A 14,019-nucleotide genomic window follows, 5' to 3' on the forward strand; every position below is an offset into this window, starting at 1 on the left:
GTTTTCCTGAAGAATGTGGCAGCTTTCATTCTTCATTATTCCTTTGACTGTCTATAAAGCCCCAGGGCATGATACTGGCACCACTATGCATCACGTTTGGTTTGATGTTCTTGGGGTTAAAGGCTTCACCTTCTCTCCTCAAAACATATTTGTGGTCATTGTGGCCAAACAGCTCAATTTGTGTTTCATCTGACATCATTGTCCAGAAGCCTTTTCTTTGTCTATGTGATCAGCAGCAAACTTCAGTCAGAAGGGCTTTGCTCTTGCACGGCAGCCTCTCAGCCCGTGGCGATGTGAAACTTGTTTGACTGTGGACACTGTCACCTATATATATATTTATAAGCTGAATAGCCAGTGTGTATTGCTGTTTTAGTTAAGTCGGGAAGCAGTGTGCTGTCGCTCCCCTGCGTGTCATTAGTAGGTCATGTGCATACTGTCAAGATTAGAAACTACAAAGCTCATACAGCCCGAGCCCTCAGATGAGTGGAAAGTGGCACCACAGGGTCCACTGCAGACCAGATGGACATGAAGGGAGAGCTCTGTCGCTCCCTACAGATATCAAAGACAGAAAAGATATTGCCGCTTCCCATCCAAAGACAATAGTGTCAGGGTGCCGTCTCATGGAGGAATTGTTATAAATAATGTGCTCTTTGGCTGATCTGCTTGGTAAACACTGAGTTTTAATGGGGATTCAGTTGACATGGGCCAGTGAATTAATAAACTGAATTATGTATCTTGCACTGACTGATGTGATCAAATGGACCGACGGAGAGGGGCGGGGGTGGACGGGGCTGCAGAATATCTGATGAGATCTACTGTATGTGAATGCTGCATTGTGTATATATGTGTTAGCATTATGTGAATATGTGCATGCATGTGCTAACCGATAGCTGAGTTTGGCTGGTGCAGTCAACCAGGCAGCTCAGTGGGCCCATCATCAAAGGTCAGCAGCTCCTCCCCAGAGAGGCAAGAAATATACACAAAGATGCCAGTCATTGTTCCTCACACACACACACACAAACACTCACACGCACAGAGTCACTCAGTATTTACACTGACAGTGCAGTGCGGAGCGCTGGCCTCTGAAGAATGCCTGTCCCAATCTGTTCCCAGCAGATGCGTTTCCATAGACAATTGCTGTGTGAAGTATTATAATAAGCAAAATAGCAAGATGGTTTTGGCTTGTCAGCAACTCCCATACTTCAACCATGTCTGCAGGCTATTAGCTGAGATGGAAAACTTCCCCCTGAAACAAAAGGCAGCCTTCTCTTCCAGTGTAATCGAACAAAACAACTGCAGGGTGAGCCATAGTCCCTCTGCAACAAAAGCTGTCCTCTGTCTGAGGACCCCACCAACATCTCTAATCTCCCTCATTATGCCAGAAGAAAGACGTAAGTTAGATGAGGTTATTGTTTTGGGTACTACATATACAGGGATCAATGTGCAGCACCAGGCTTTTTGTTGCAGCTCAAAAATAATCAGATCTGACCCGGGCAGGATCGTTTTCATAAAGCAAATAAGTGAAGGCAAAGATGTAGCTATGCAAAATATGTGCAGGGAAATAATAAACACGCTGGCTGTGTGCCAGAGCCAAAATGGTAGACAGGTGTTAGAGGACACCGAAGGGATAGTGGGGAAAAATAATAGTGCTTGTATCCTGATGCACAGAAATTACAACAACATAAAAACAATTATTTGGCTTAATGTGTATAATGAAGGTAATGAACGTAATTTGCAGCAGCATCCCATTTCTGGGTGTCACAAATGACTGTGCAAAACGCAACACACTGTTAATTTGTCTTTAGTCTGTTTTAGCTTTCTATTTTCAGGGGACTAATTTGGTGGCGGAGTGGCTGATGTTTTCGTCATGGGTTTGTTTGTCAGAGCAGGGTCACAGTGCGGTGTGAAAAATGGCTGAACATTTATTTTGGGCCATATTTCACCGGGACCCGCTGAGGGATGGGACGACTGTATTGTGGAGATAGTAATGGTCACGTTCACTTTGAGAGTTTTAGTAGCCATATTTCCCTGACCTTAAGAACTCCAGTGTTATTCATCTTCGGGCGACTGACTGGGATTGGCCATGGGATGAAATATATTCTTAGGTCTCCTGATAAATGCCCAGGGAAGAGGCGAGGGAGGCTCCAAAGCTCTTATTTATCAATTCAGGGGGAGAGAAAAGAGCAGGTAGAGAAAGTTGAGGACTATCAGGTGCGGACATTGTGCTGACTGTCAACACGGCGAGTCCGAACTTCAACGGGGGCCAGATACATTGCCTCGGAGGAGATGAATTATACCGGGCCTGTCTCGAGTCAGAAAGTGATCCCTAAGCAGCCAGCCCTGAAGCGAGTCTGAGGAGCTGCACTGAAAGCCCAAGGAGAGGGGAGCAAACAGAGAATGGCCCGGGGTCAACTCTGGAAAAAAAAAAAGCTCATCACATCCACAGATTATCCGCAGGCGGGTGTCAATCATGATGAGAGGTCACACACAAAGAGAATCAAAAGTTCTTTGCCAGCAATTAAGTGAAGTGGAAATGACTGATGGAGTGACGGGCTGCAGAGAGGAAGAGAGGTAAATTGGTATGGAGTGTGCGCGGGAAGAGAGCCGGAGAGAGGGCACGTTAGAGAGGGACCAAAGTAAAGCCCATCCAATTATAAAACCTGATTAGCTATGTCAATTAAAGTGTGATGGATGTCCTTTCAATTATTGGCTGGCATCATGAAAATCAATAAGCGGGGGCCAGCAGGAAGCTGAGAAGCAGCCGCTGGTCCGGGTTGTAGTAGAGCATCGGGATCGTTCCGCTGTGACACCTGGTGGGTCAGATAAAACTTCACTCAGCGATGCTCCGATAAGCCGCCAGAGATTAGAGCCAGAATGTTGGGAAGAGAGGGATAGAGAGAGGAAGGAGAAAGAAAGAAAGAAAGAAACAGAGAGCGGGCGAGTTGTCTGATTGACTGACTTTATTGTCTGGGCGCGAAACCGGTGTGTGCAGGAGGGAGAAGCAGGAGTACAGATACTGGGTCGACGCATCCGAGGTGAGCCAGGTGTCTTTGGTGTGCCCTTAGAAAGTAAACACCAACTGGCCAATCTGAGGCTGTGTTTACCCAATCAGTAGAAACCAGTTGGCTCGTCTCCTTTGCTGACGGGTGTTGTTTTGTCTTTAGTCAGACTGCACATCTCTCAGAAGACTGCAGCACTAGAAGCCCAAATATCACAGCGTCATCTGGCCTTTGACTCACCAAGACAATTGGATTTGGGAACTTTAATGAGAGGTTCAGCCGGAGTTTCTCCCTCCGTGTTTTTTTTTTTTTTTTTTCCTGAGCTCATTGTGGAAGGTGGAAGGTTTAGCCAGGCAGCTTGCAGCTAAGCACCTCTATGCCTCCCCGAGGAGACAGAAAGAGAGGTAAATGGACAGGCTGAGAGGTGAAAGAAGGCCGTCCCCTAAGAATCCTAATGCCATAAGTGTGTTTTGTGCTGTGTAATGTCAGGAACAAAAAAAAAAAAAAAAAACACGATCTTGTGTTTATCTTCAGCCAGTCATTCACAATTGATTACATGTCAAGAGATCTCTGGCATTACCAAGAACCGCCATAGAGGTTAGCTGCATATAATCCCGCTACTTAAAGTATCAGATAGTACTGAGATAATCACCCATGAAATAGATTCTGGCATTTCTCTTAAAGACTTGGGTATGTCAGGCAGCTTTGCCCAGAGAAATGGATTTTTCAAGGCAAAAGGAGAAGGCAAGGACAAACACATGAAAAGAGATGAATAGATATGAGAGACACACAGAGAAAAAGAAAGAACGGGCTTTTTTTTCTTCTGTCAGATTTGACTGCTGGCGCTCTGATAGCTAATTCAATTGTGCCATTGTCATGTGACAGATTTACTAACACGAATTAAAACTTATCAAATCTGTGTATCCAAGGTTGAGTGCAGTTCCTGCCAAGCGGTGCGATTACAGGTGCAGCTCAGAAAATGGGAATTATTGTGAAAAAGTTTAATATTTTCTATCAGTTATGTAAAAAAAAGTAAAAATTGTGTATATTCTAGACTTATTACATGCAAAGTGAAACATTTCAAGTCTTTCTTTTGGGGTTGAATTTGAGGATTATGACTTATAGCGCAAGAAAATAAGAAATCCAGTATCTCAAAATGTTAGAATAGTTTATTTTGAGTTTGAGTAAACTACTATCCACGGAATAAATACGGTGTATCTTTTGGTCTAGTACTCACAACCACATTCATGGAGAAGACTGCTGACTTGAAAGTCCAGAAGACGATTATCGACACCTTCCACGAGGAGCCACGGAAGGTCAATGCTGAAAAGGCTGGCTGTTGGCAGAGTGCTGTATTGAGGCATATTAATGGAAGGTTGACTGGAAGGGAAAAGTGTGGTAGTAAAAGGTACGGCAGCGACAGCGATGACCGCAGCCTGGAGAGGATTGGAGAGAAAAGTCATTTCAAGAACTTGGGAGAGGTTCACAACGAGTGGGCCGAGGCTGGTGTCAGTGCATCAAGAGCCACTAAGTATAGACGTGTTCAGGAAGCTGCAACTGTTGCAGTCCTAATATCGAACCGCTCCTGAACTGACTGTCGCTCAGTGTCCAGATTTTGCATTTCATTTGGAAATCAAGGTCACAGAGTTTGGACCAAGAGTGGAGAGGAACAGAATCCAAAGTGTTTGAACTCAAGTGTGAACTTTCCTCAGGCTGTGATGATTTGAGGTGTCATGTCATCTGCTGGCGTTGGTCCCCTTTTGTTTTATCAAGTACAGAGGCAGCGCAGTGTCTACCAGGAGATTTTTAGAGCACCTCATGTTGCTGTCTGCTGACGAGCTTAATGGAGATGCCAATTTCCTTTTACAGCAGGACTTAACACCTGCCCACAGTGCCAAAATTAGCAAATGGTCATGATATTGCTGTGCTTGATTGGACAGCCGACTCACCTGACTTGAACCCGGTGGAAACCCACAGGGTTTATCGTCAAGAAGAAGATGGGAAGCAAAGACTGCTTTAAAATAGCCTGGGCTTCAATAACACCTTAGCAACACCACACTGATGTAGTAATTCATGGTAAAGGAGCCCCAACCAAGTATTGCAAGGAACATCTATCTATCTATCTATCTATCTATCTATCTATCTATCTATCTATCTATCTATCTATCTATCTATCTGTCTATCTNTCTATCTATCTATCTATCTATCTATCTATCTGTCTATCTGTCTGTCTGTCTGTCTGTCTGTCTGTCTGTCTGTCTGTCTGTCTGTCTGTCTAGATATTAGCAAATATTCTCTTAAGTTGAGATCCCAGATTTCTAATTTTCATGAGCTATAACCCATAATTGACTAAATTAAAACAATAAAAGCCTTCAAATAGTTCCGTTTATGTGTAACGAATATGAAAGTTTGAGCATTGTGCATTAAATTCTGAGAAAAAAAACAACAACTTTTTGACAATATTCAATTTTTTAAAGCTGCACCTGTACACGTGGGTGGAAACACACATGACAGTCTGCAGATACTCATCAAAATATGACAAATCTAATGTATCATCAGATTGATTTTGACACAAACCTTTTGGACGTGTCATTGCTGCTCACGCATGCTGTCAGTCATGCTGTCATTTTGAGAGTTTTTTTCTTTTTTTAAATTGAGCCTTTAATTCTAATTTTATTTCTTGTACGCTTTTGCTCTCGTCTTCCTGCTTCTGTCCTCCTCCTTTTGTTGTCAACTCACCACACGCCAGCCTGCAGTAACTTTAACCTTTGCTGTTGTTCTCCATCCCTCAAAGCTGCGCCGCTCAATGCGTCCCCCTCCTCGGCTGTGTTCAGCTGACAGCGCTACGCCCCCGTGGCTCCCCGGCACAATGGCCCCTCCACAAAGGCCCCTGGAGTATCCTCCACCTCCGCCACCAAATTCCTCCAGCCCAGGGAGACAGCCGTGGCAAATCCCATTCTCCCGCAAAACACACACGACGCGCACACACCAACGCTCGCACACGTTGATATTTGTCGGGGCTTAGCTGTCATCTTCCTACTGTACTTTTGGGAGAAAGATGCTCCTGCGCTTTGGCGAGAGAGACATTCAAAAAGGAGGTGGTAGAATTTCATAAGCAAATCCTTCATTTTTCCCTCTGTCTCTCTTGGGGGTGTTGTGTACTTAGAGATAGAGAGAAAAAAGACATGGGGGAGAGGAGGAACATGCTGGCCTGAAATATATTTATCCAATGCAGAAATCCAGCGAGGTAACACTCGAGACCTACTGCAGCAACTGGTTCCGTGTCTAATTCGAAAGCCCACAGGTAGATATTAAAGCTACAGAAATACTTCAAATCAAAATAGATAAGGTAAAAGTTTGTTAATCCCGAAGGAAACTCTTTTGCCAGATATTGTTCAGAAGACAAAATGACATGAGATATGCAGTGGCTAGTAGAAAACAATAAGATAACGGTACGATACATGGTTGAAATTCAAATACAGAAGCTAAAATAAGACTAAAATTGGTTGTCTAATACAATGCCTGTAGAAAGTATTCGCCTCCCCTGGAAATTTTTCCCTGTTACAGCTTTTTAACACAGAATCATGCTCAGTATCAGCTGACTTGTTTTTTTTAGAAGAATTAAAATAAAGATTCTTTCATGTCAACGTCAAAACACGGTTCTGCAAAATACAAGGTGTAAAAAGTTCCAGGACTGGTGTCACAAAAGATATATTTCAAACACAAACTACAAACTATGAGTTTTCCCCTCCAGACAATCAACCAGCACGTCTACAAAGAGATCCTGCGGCATTTGCTTTGTTCAGTGCGCCAGAAGCAGCGAGAGCTGTGGCAGGACAAGTCGTGGCTGCTTCACCATGACAACGTGCCTGCTCACAATGCCCTGAGCATCCCTGGCTCGGGGAACCCTAGCTGAGAAGAACATCGCCGTGCTGGAACAACCTCCCTACTCACCCGAGCTGGCTCCTTGTAATTTTTTTCCTCCTCCCCAAGCTCAAAGGGGTCATCAAGGGGACCCGTTTTGAAGACATGGACGACGTCAAGATGGCTGTGATGATGGAGCTGAGGAGGATCCCGGAAGAATCCTTCCAGGAGTGCATGGCGGTGTGGCAGAGAAGGCTGGGAAAGTGTGTTAGGAGGATTAATTGGAAGTAAAAAACTTGTAGTTTGGATTTGAAATATATCTTTTGTGACACCAGTCCTAGAACTTTTCTGGCACTGCCATAAATTCCAGACTATTGAGCGCACCCGAATATAAGCCGCACCCACTAACTTTAAACAGGAAAAAAAAATGTGTCCATGTATGGGCCACACTTGTCTATGAGCCACAGGTGTCCACGTTGTAACATGAGATAGTAACACAGAAAGATTTTTTTAACTTTTCATTAAATACGTACCGGTAACATACACAAACACATGCCTGTAACACGGCTGGTTAAGAAAAATAAATAGTACAGTAGCCTACTAGGAGAAGTCATTGATCACTATCTTCATCTTCCTCCTGCGCACTGAAACTACTGAAGTCATCTTCTTCAGTGTCGGAATTGAACAGCCTCAGAGTTACTTCGTCACACACTTCCTCAGTTTCTCTTTTGTTGTTGCTCTTAATGTCACTTTCATCTCAAGGCAAATTCGTAAAAATTGTAAAACTCTATGAATTAGCCACATCATTGTTTAAGCTGCAGTGTTCAAAGCGTGTGAAAAAAGTAGCAGCTTATAGTCCGGAAATTACCGTATTTGTTGTGTTTTTAATCAAACTGAAGCAGCATGTTTCGTCTTTTAGTCATGTTACCTGCTTAGTTTATCATTTATCCATGTACAACATAACATTCATGTAACATTGGATATTTGTTCCTAATTACTCTTGTGCGGGTGTTTTGATGATGTACATGCAGAGCGCTATCATTGCTTCACAAATGACCACTCGCCTTGTTCTAACACTTCCAAGACAAGAAAACGGCACAAAGGCACGAACTGTACGTGCATGAGCTAATTAACAACGAGACCATTATAAGACCTTGTGTCTGCAAAAAGAGGACACTGTTTATTGAGCAACAAACATTATAAAACTGAGCCCTTAGCTGAGCAAGAAGAACAGCAGATGACCTCAATCAATGCGATGAATGTGGAAATTATATAAAGTTGGTATTTTTCAGAGGATCAGAAGGACAGGCGAGGAGACAAATAGCTAATTTATTAAGGCAGTTATTTCCATCAAAATGTATAAAGACGTTTGTTGAGAGCTGAGGCACTGATTTAGCCACCGATGCACTGCCCCGTGACTGACGGGGTCCACTTCAAGATTCAAACGTTTCTATTTGTCACATGCTCGTACAGTGTGTGCCGTGAAATGCCAAGCGACTGCTCCCAATGCTGTGCAACAACAATAAGACATTATAAAAAGGGCAATTCTATACAAAAGATTAGAAAATTGTTAACTTGCGCAGGTGCATCCTCTTTTATTATATTATACACAGTGCAATCTTGTCCTTACATGGTGCACTTTTATTTTGGTCTTGTTCTTTTACAGAGCAGTTTTATTCTAGTCTTGTTATTAGTGCAATTTTATGTTGCTCTTTGTAATGACTTTGTGCTCTGTTGTTGTATGCTGCTGACCTAAAGAGCTGCTAAACTGCTTTTCTGTACAATAATAACAACAAAGATCTGTTGTATTCTAAAATTAAGAAGGGACGCTCTTCTTTTTGCAAGTATTTGTTCAGCGTCAACATCATACAGGCCCTAAAGTGTGACCTTTGCACAGAATGTTATGAAAGTGAAGCAGGATTTAGCCCAGATTAATAATTTCCCCTTCTTGTTTTCTGCTTCCTCCCTCTGCAGCGGTGAGCGGGGCCGAGGACGTGGCGCTCTACGTGGGCATGGTGGCGGTGGCCCTGTGTCTGACTCTGCTGCTCATCGTGGTGGTCCTGGTCTACCGACGAAAGAAGGAGGGCCTGGACGCTGACGTGGCCGACTCCTCCATCCTCACCACTGGCTTCCAGCCCATGGGCATCAAGCCCAGCAAGCCAGGTGTGTGGGCACCGCGGCCACGCAGGCCTCCCCCCCACAGCAGTAGGACACTGTTCTTTGTTCTACCCTCGTCAAATGCATCCGTCGGTCCGTCCATCCTCCCACCGTGACCGTGCATCCACATGTCCCCTCCAGTCCTGTTTGTTTGTCGGTCGCGCTGTTGGTATGAATGTGTTTACAGTGGTTTGTGGTCGAAGCAAGATTTATTATGTTGCGTGTCTGCGTGCGAGTGTGTGTATGTGTGTGTGTGTGTGTTTGTGTTGCGTGCAAGCTGTTTATTTGCCTGCCTGACACATTATGTTTCGCCACCACCTCATTGTCAGGAAATGTACCCACTCTGTTTACTGCCTGTGTGGAGCCTCTGAGGTTTAACAGCGAGTAATAGAAATACAACTGTCTGAGTTGGATGGAGATGGGGAACTGAGTTGCAGTGCCTGTGATTCACCGTGAAAAAAAAAAAAAAAAAAGCCTTTATACATTCTGGATGCTAAGCTGTATCTGAGTTCTGTTTGGAATTGATTGTGTGGTTGCTAAAGAGACAGACAGAGAGAGAGAGGGAGAGAGAGAGAGTGGGGGACGGGAATTGACTGGCTCTGGGTGGAATTTGTGTTTGTGTATTGTCAGGAGTGTGCGTGTGAGTGCTCTGTTCTCTGCACCATGTGTCTTTTTCTGTGTTTGTTTCAGTTTTCTTGTGTGTGTTGCAACAGCTTTAGAGAGTGTGAGGTCTGTCTCTGTGATGCAGGAACCCTCCCACCCACCCGCCTGCCCGCCACTCATGGAGATTCACACATTTGCTTTTGTCTGCTTCTGTTTTTTTTTTTTTTTTTTTTTTTTTATTCAAACAGAGAACTCCCATTTGCTCACCATCCAGCCTGATCTAACCACCACCACCACCAGCTACCAGGGCACCCTGCGCTCTCGCCACGATGCCACCGGGAAGTTTTCGATGACCAACGGGCCTCTGCTGGACCCGCTTCCCAACGGCTCGCACACTCTGCACAACGGCAAGCTCAACCCGGACCCCTCGGAGTTTGTGAGCAGGCTGTCCACTCAGACCTACTTTAAAACGCTGCCCCGCGACGTCGCCAACACCTCCTACGGGACCTTCAACTTTCTCGGCGGGAGGCTGACGATCCCCAACACGGGTTTGTTCCTCATTTTGGGTTTCTCTCTGTCACACCTGTTGTTCAGCTCAATCATTTCACACAAAGAACACAGGATGAATATTTGCCCTTTTAGCTTGGAAAAGCTTGATGCTATTGCTGACTTTTTATTGACAAATCAACAGGGAAAAAAATTGCCACGTAGCTGATATTAGTCTGACACTCAGTTCAGAAGAAATACGAAGTTAAAAACAGGGGAAGCATTTAACAGCATGGCTGGGGTTGCTGCAGTCGACCCATAATAAGGCTACAAAAATGCATCATGTAGGATGCAAGTTCAATAGATCCATAGTTTAATTTCATTTTACTCTCTCATTGATCCAAAGGAATCCCTGCTCCAGTGCTGTGAAGTGGATATGTGTTACTAGGGTGCAATCTATACGTTTTGGGTTTTTTTTAGCCTGCAGCTCAGGAACTACTTTTCTCAATACTTTCCAATGAATAGATTTTAAAGGAAATTTAAATTTATTCTAAAATCCAGTGCTCAGAATAACCTGCAGGTGGTCTGTTTTGCATTCGCACCACAAACAAACCCAACAAGAGTCCGATCAGAAGCAGAAGACTCTCTTTTCTGAACTGTCTTGGTTCTGTTGTTGGGTTCAGAGTTCGATTGACCCAGAGGATGCTTTTACATTTTAGCTCTTTGCTGCAGACTCTAGTGAGCTGGACTGCCTGCTAATTTGGCCTGATGAAAGTTAATACTGTCCATCATTATTTATAACCTAACATCCAGTTTTCTGTCTGAACTTACAGCACTCAGTACATTATAAATATTCATATTTCTCTGTGGCCTCATTGTGACACCAGACAAGATCACTGATTGATTTAGATTTTTGCCCTGGGAGTCCATGTGGTGGTGTTGAAGCAGGTTGACAGTCACCAGCACTGTCCAGCCAGGCCGTGTGCTTTTATGTTTCCAGCTCTTGGCTCATTTGCAATAAGAACCGACTTGGAGGTAATTTCCAATTCACTGCTTCCAAATTTGTAAGTGTGATTTATAAGACTGGAGTAAAAACTCTTATGATGCAGAAATTGGACAGTGGAGACAGAGTTTTTTTTTTTCAGGCGGGCGTCTCTGCAGACACTGCATTGTAAGTCTGTGTTGTGTAAGAGCAGGGAGATTTCAGTAATCCTCCGTAGGATGTTCTGTTTGCTGCTATACTTCAAACAAACAAGAAAAATATCATCTGAACAATTTAACATCTGCTGCTATATTGAGAAATACTGTGGGAGCAAGTCAGTCTTATTTGCTTTAGTGCACATGCTTGAACGTCTCTGACTGGACATTAACAAGCAGAGTTTATCACTAATGGTAGAATCCTGTAAACATCTCACTGTCTTGTTGAAACCAACCCTTCAGCCTTCAACACATGCATGTAAGTTTCCTAATAGGTCTGCACCGAGATACTGAAAGTGTTTCAGGGCTTCATACACGACAGCTTAGTGCTCCGGCTGTATTTCTGTCTGGGATACAAATTAGTTTATGAAGGAGCAAGATGGGAAAATACATTAAGCTGTGATTTAGCGGTGTAATTAAGGTGGATTGTGTGCCGAAAGGTTCACTTGTTTGTTTAAAAAGAGACTAATCCGAACGTTAAATCATCCGAAATAGCAGGATTTTTTTTTTTGCTTTATGGTATCGAAAATGATCGATTGTGTAACATGTCAATAACCTACGTCTACGCAGCACGGCGTTAATAGTTCAAATGAATGCTCGGTGATGAGACGAAATGAGCGTGCGCCAAAATACATTGTGCTCGGAAGGATGCCTGGAATAAAACCTAGAACAAATTATTCCAATTAGGCTGCTCGCTAATGACAGCGCTGGTTGAATTTACTGCCGATGTCCACGAGTGTCGATTGTGTGTTAAGAGCACAAACAGAAGAATAAAGACGGTCATAGTGCAGATTAGTCTGACACAAGATATTAAAAGTCCACCATTATTATTCCCCCATTTTGCTTCCCCTCTTCACATTAGCTGAGTACAGAGCTTATATAATTATACTGGGAGACAGTGTTTTCACTTGGCTCACTCTAGGCTGTCCAGATTAGCTGATGCCAGTACGGCAATATCTTGTGGAAGAAAAGGTCTTTTTTTCTCCTGTTTTCTTTGCCACCACACACTCGCTCTCCGTGTTTCTTTCCTGTGTCTCTCTTCCACTCTCTTACAGATATTTTATGCATGGATTAACTCAAAGCCATGTAGACTATACCACGCATTGGCACCCATCTTCTCACAGGGACACACAGAACGGAAAAAAAAAAAAAAGACTCAGCACTTGCATGCATCCACTCAAAAGAGATATATTGTCATTTAGCACAGTTTCAGAGCGGGCACATGGAGGACATGGTTTATAGATTCAAACAAGGCTGTGAGCATTCAGCCACCTTCGGCTTATTCAAACAGATGTTTTTATGGCAAAGAGGCCCAGTTTACAATCCAGAGACTGTTCAGATTGTGTCACACAGTCACTATTTGTACTACATTTTAAATAGGATTCTAAGTGGATGATTTTTTGGCGCGAGAATCACAACACAAACGCTGCTCCACTCAAACTACTTCAATAGCTCTCCCTATTCTCCGATGTGCATTCCTGCACTCTCCTGGGGAAGTGCAATTTTCCTGGAGTAGTCTGTTCCATGGTCTCAATTATCTACTTGGTGGCAGACGGAGGACATTTAAACTGCGATGCGGCGTGCGCTTTTGTCTCAGCTAATTGTTGACCGTGGGGACGAGCGCCGCCTCGGCTGCCAGTGCAGAGATTTGCATCTACTGTACCTGAAGGAGGCTGCCTCTGACCTTCAGAATAGATTTGTTTTTTGTTTTTGCAGCCATACAGTTTTGTTGAGTGGGCCGGCTTCCTTTGTGGGATGACAAAAGCGTTGTTCAGTCAGAACAAATGAGCCTGTCCCCCCTCCTGCTTACCCCCCCACTCTCTCTCCCTTTTGTTGTTATTTGCATTAGGAATCAGTCTGCTCATTCCTCCCGAGGCCATCCCCAGAGGGAAGATCTATGAGATTTATCTCACTGTTCAGAGGAAGGAAGATTTAAGGTGGGTCTCTTTAACACTGTCTAACTGGCAGTCTTCCCTGGATGCCACTAGGCTGTTTGTTTTGATGCTCTACTGTTCCATTAGGAAAGGCTTAAGAGTCGGTGCCAGTACTGTGGAGGAGGGATGTAAATAAATAACGTAGCCTTTTACTGGGATGTGCACTATTTAAGTTAAATGAATTGTTAGGAAAACACTGTTTATCTGGCTTGCTGCATCCAGGTCTCACAAGGCACAGTCAATGCAGCCTGCTGTGATTGTGTTATGTTATTACTCAGTCATCACAACTCGGCCCAGCTAGTCAGTGCGTCCAGCAGGCTTTCATTATTCTCTGTTACAGCTGCTAGATAATTTGCAGAAGTGACAGTGTCGTATTCTGCTTACAAGAGACCAGTAAATTCTCTCTAATAACTCGATGAGTAAAAGCACTTCATCTCGATTCATTGGCCTCTCTGGCTGTTTTTTTCTCCCCGGTGTAGGTTACCCCTGGCCGGCTGCCAGACCCTGCTCAGCCCCGTTGTGAGTTGTGGCCCTCCGGGGGTGGTCCTGAGCCGACCGGTTATCCTCAGCATGGACCACTGCTTTGACGCATGCCTCGATAACTGGGCCGTCCGCCTCAAGAAGCAGAACTACGAGGGCGTTTGGGAGGTAAGGCAGCACTATAACTCCAGCACAAATCCTTTGTAGAAAGACAAAGTTGCCACCCGGTGAATTTGTGAAGTCTTACTGAGAGCTTTTCTCTGAAAAGTACAAACCTGCTCAGCGGTGACTTGAAACAC

General features: G+C 44.1%; 1 protein-coding gene across 2 annotated transcripts in view; it reads left to right on the forward strand.

Annotated features, from left to right (window-relative positions):
- unc5a (unc-5 netrin receptor A) overlaps positions 1–14,019 on the forward strand; it is a 142,466-nt gene that overhangs the window by 108,548 nt on the left and 19,899 nt on the right. For both annotated transcript variants that reach the window (XM_008281346.1, XM_008281348.1), the window contains 4 exons: positions 8,838–9,026; positions 9,872–10,171; positions 13,156–13,243; positions 13,720–13,888. In XM_008281346.1, coding sequence (XP_008279568.1) covers positions 8,838–9,026; positions 9,872–10,171; positions 13,156–13,243; positions 13,720–13,888 — 746 coding nt within the window. The remainder of the gene's footprint in view (positions 1–8,837; positions 9,027–9,871; positions 10,172–13,155; positions 13,244–13,719; positions 13,889–14,019) is intronic.

Source organism: Stegastes partitus, unplaced genomic scaffold (assembly GCF_000690725.1).
Source record: "Stegastes partitus isolate 25-593 unplaced genomic scaffold, Stegastes_partitus-1.0.2 Scaffold230, whole genome shotgun sequence".
Taxonomy (NCBI): domain Eukaryota; kingdom Metazoa; phylum Chordata; class Actinopteri; family Pomacentridae; genus Stegastes; species Stegastes partitus.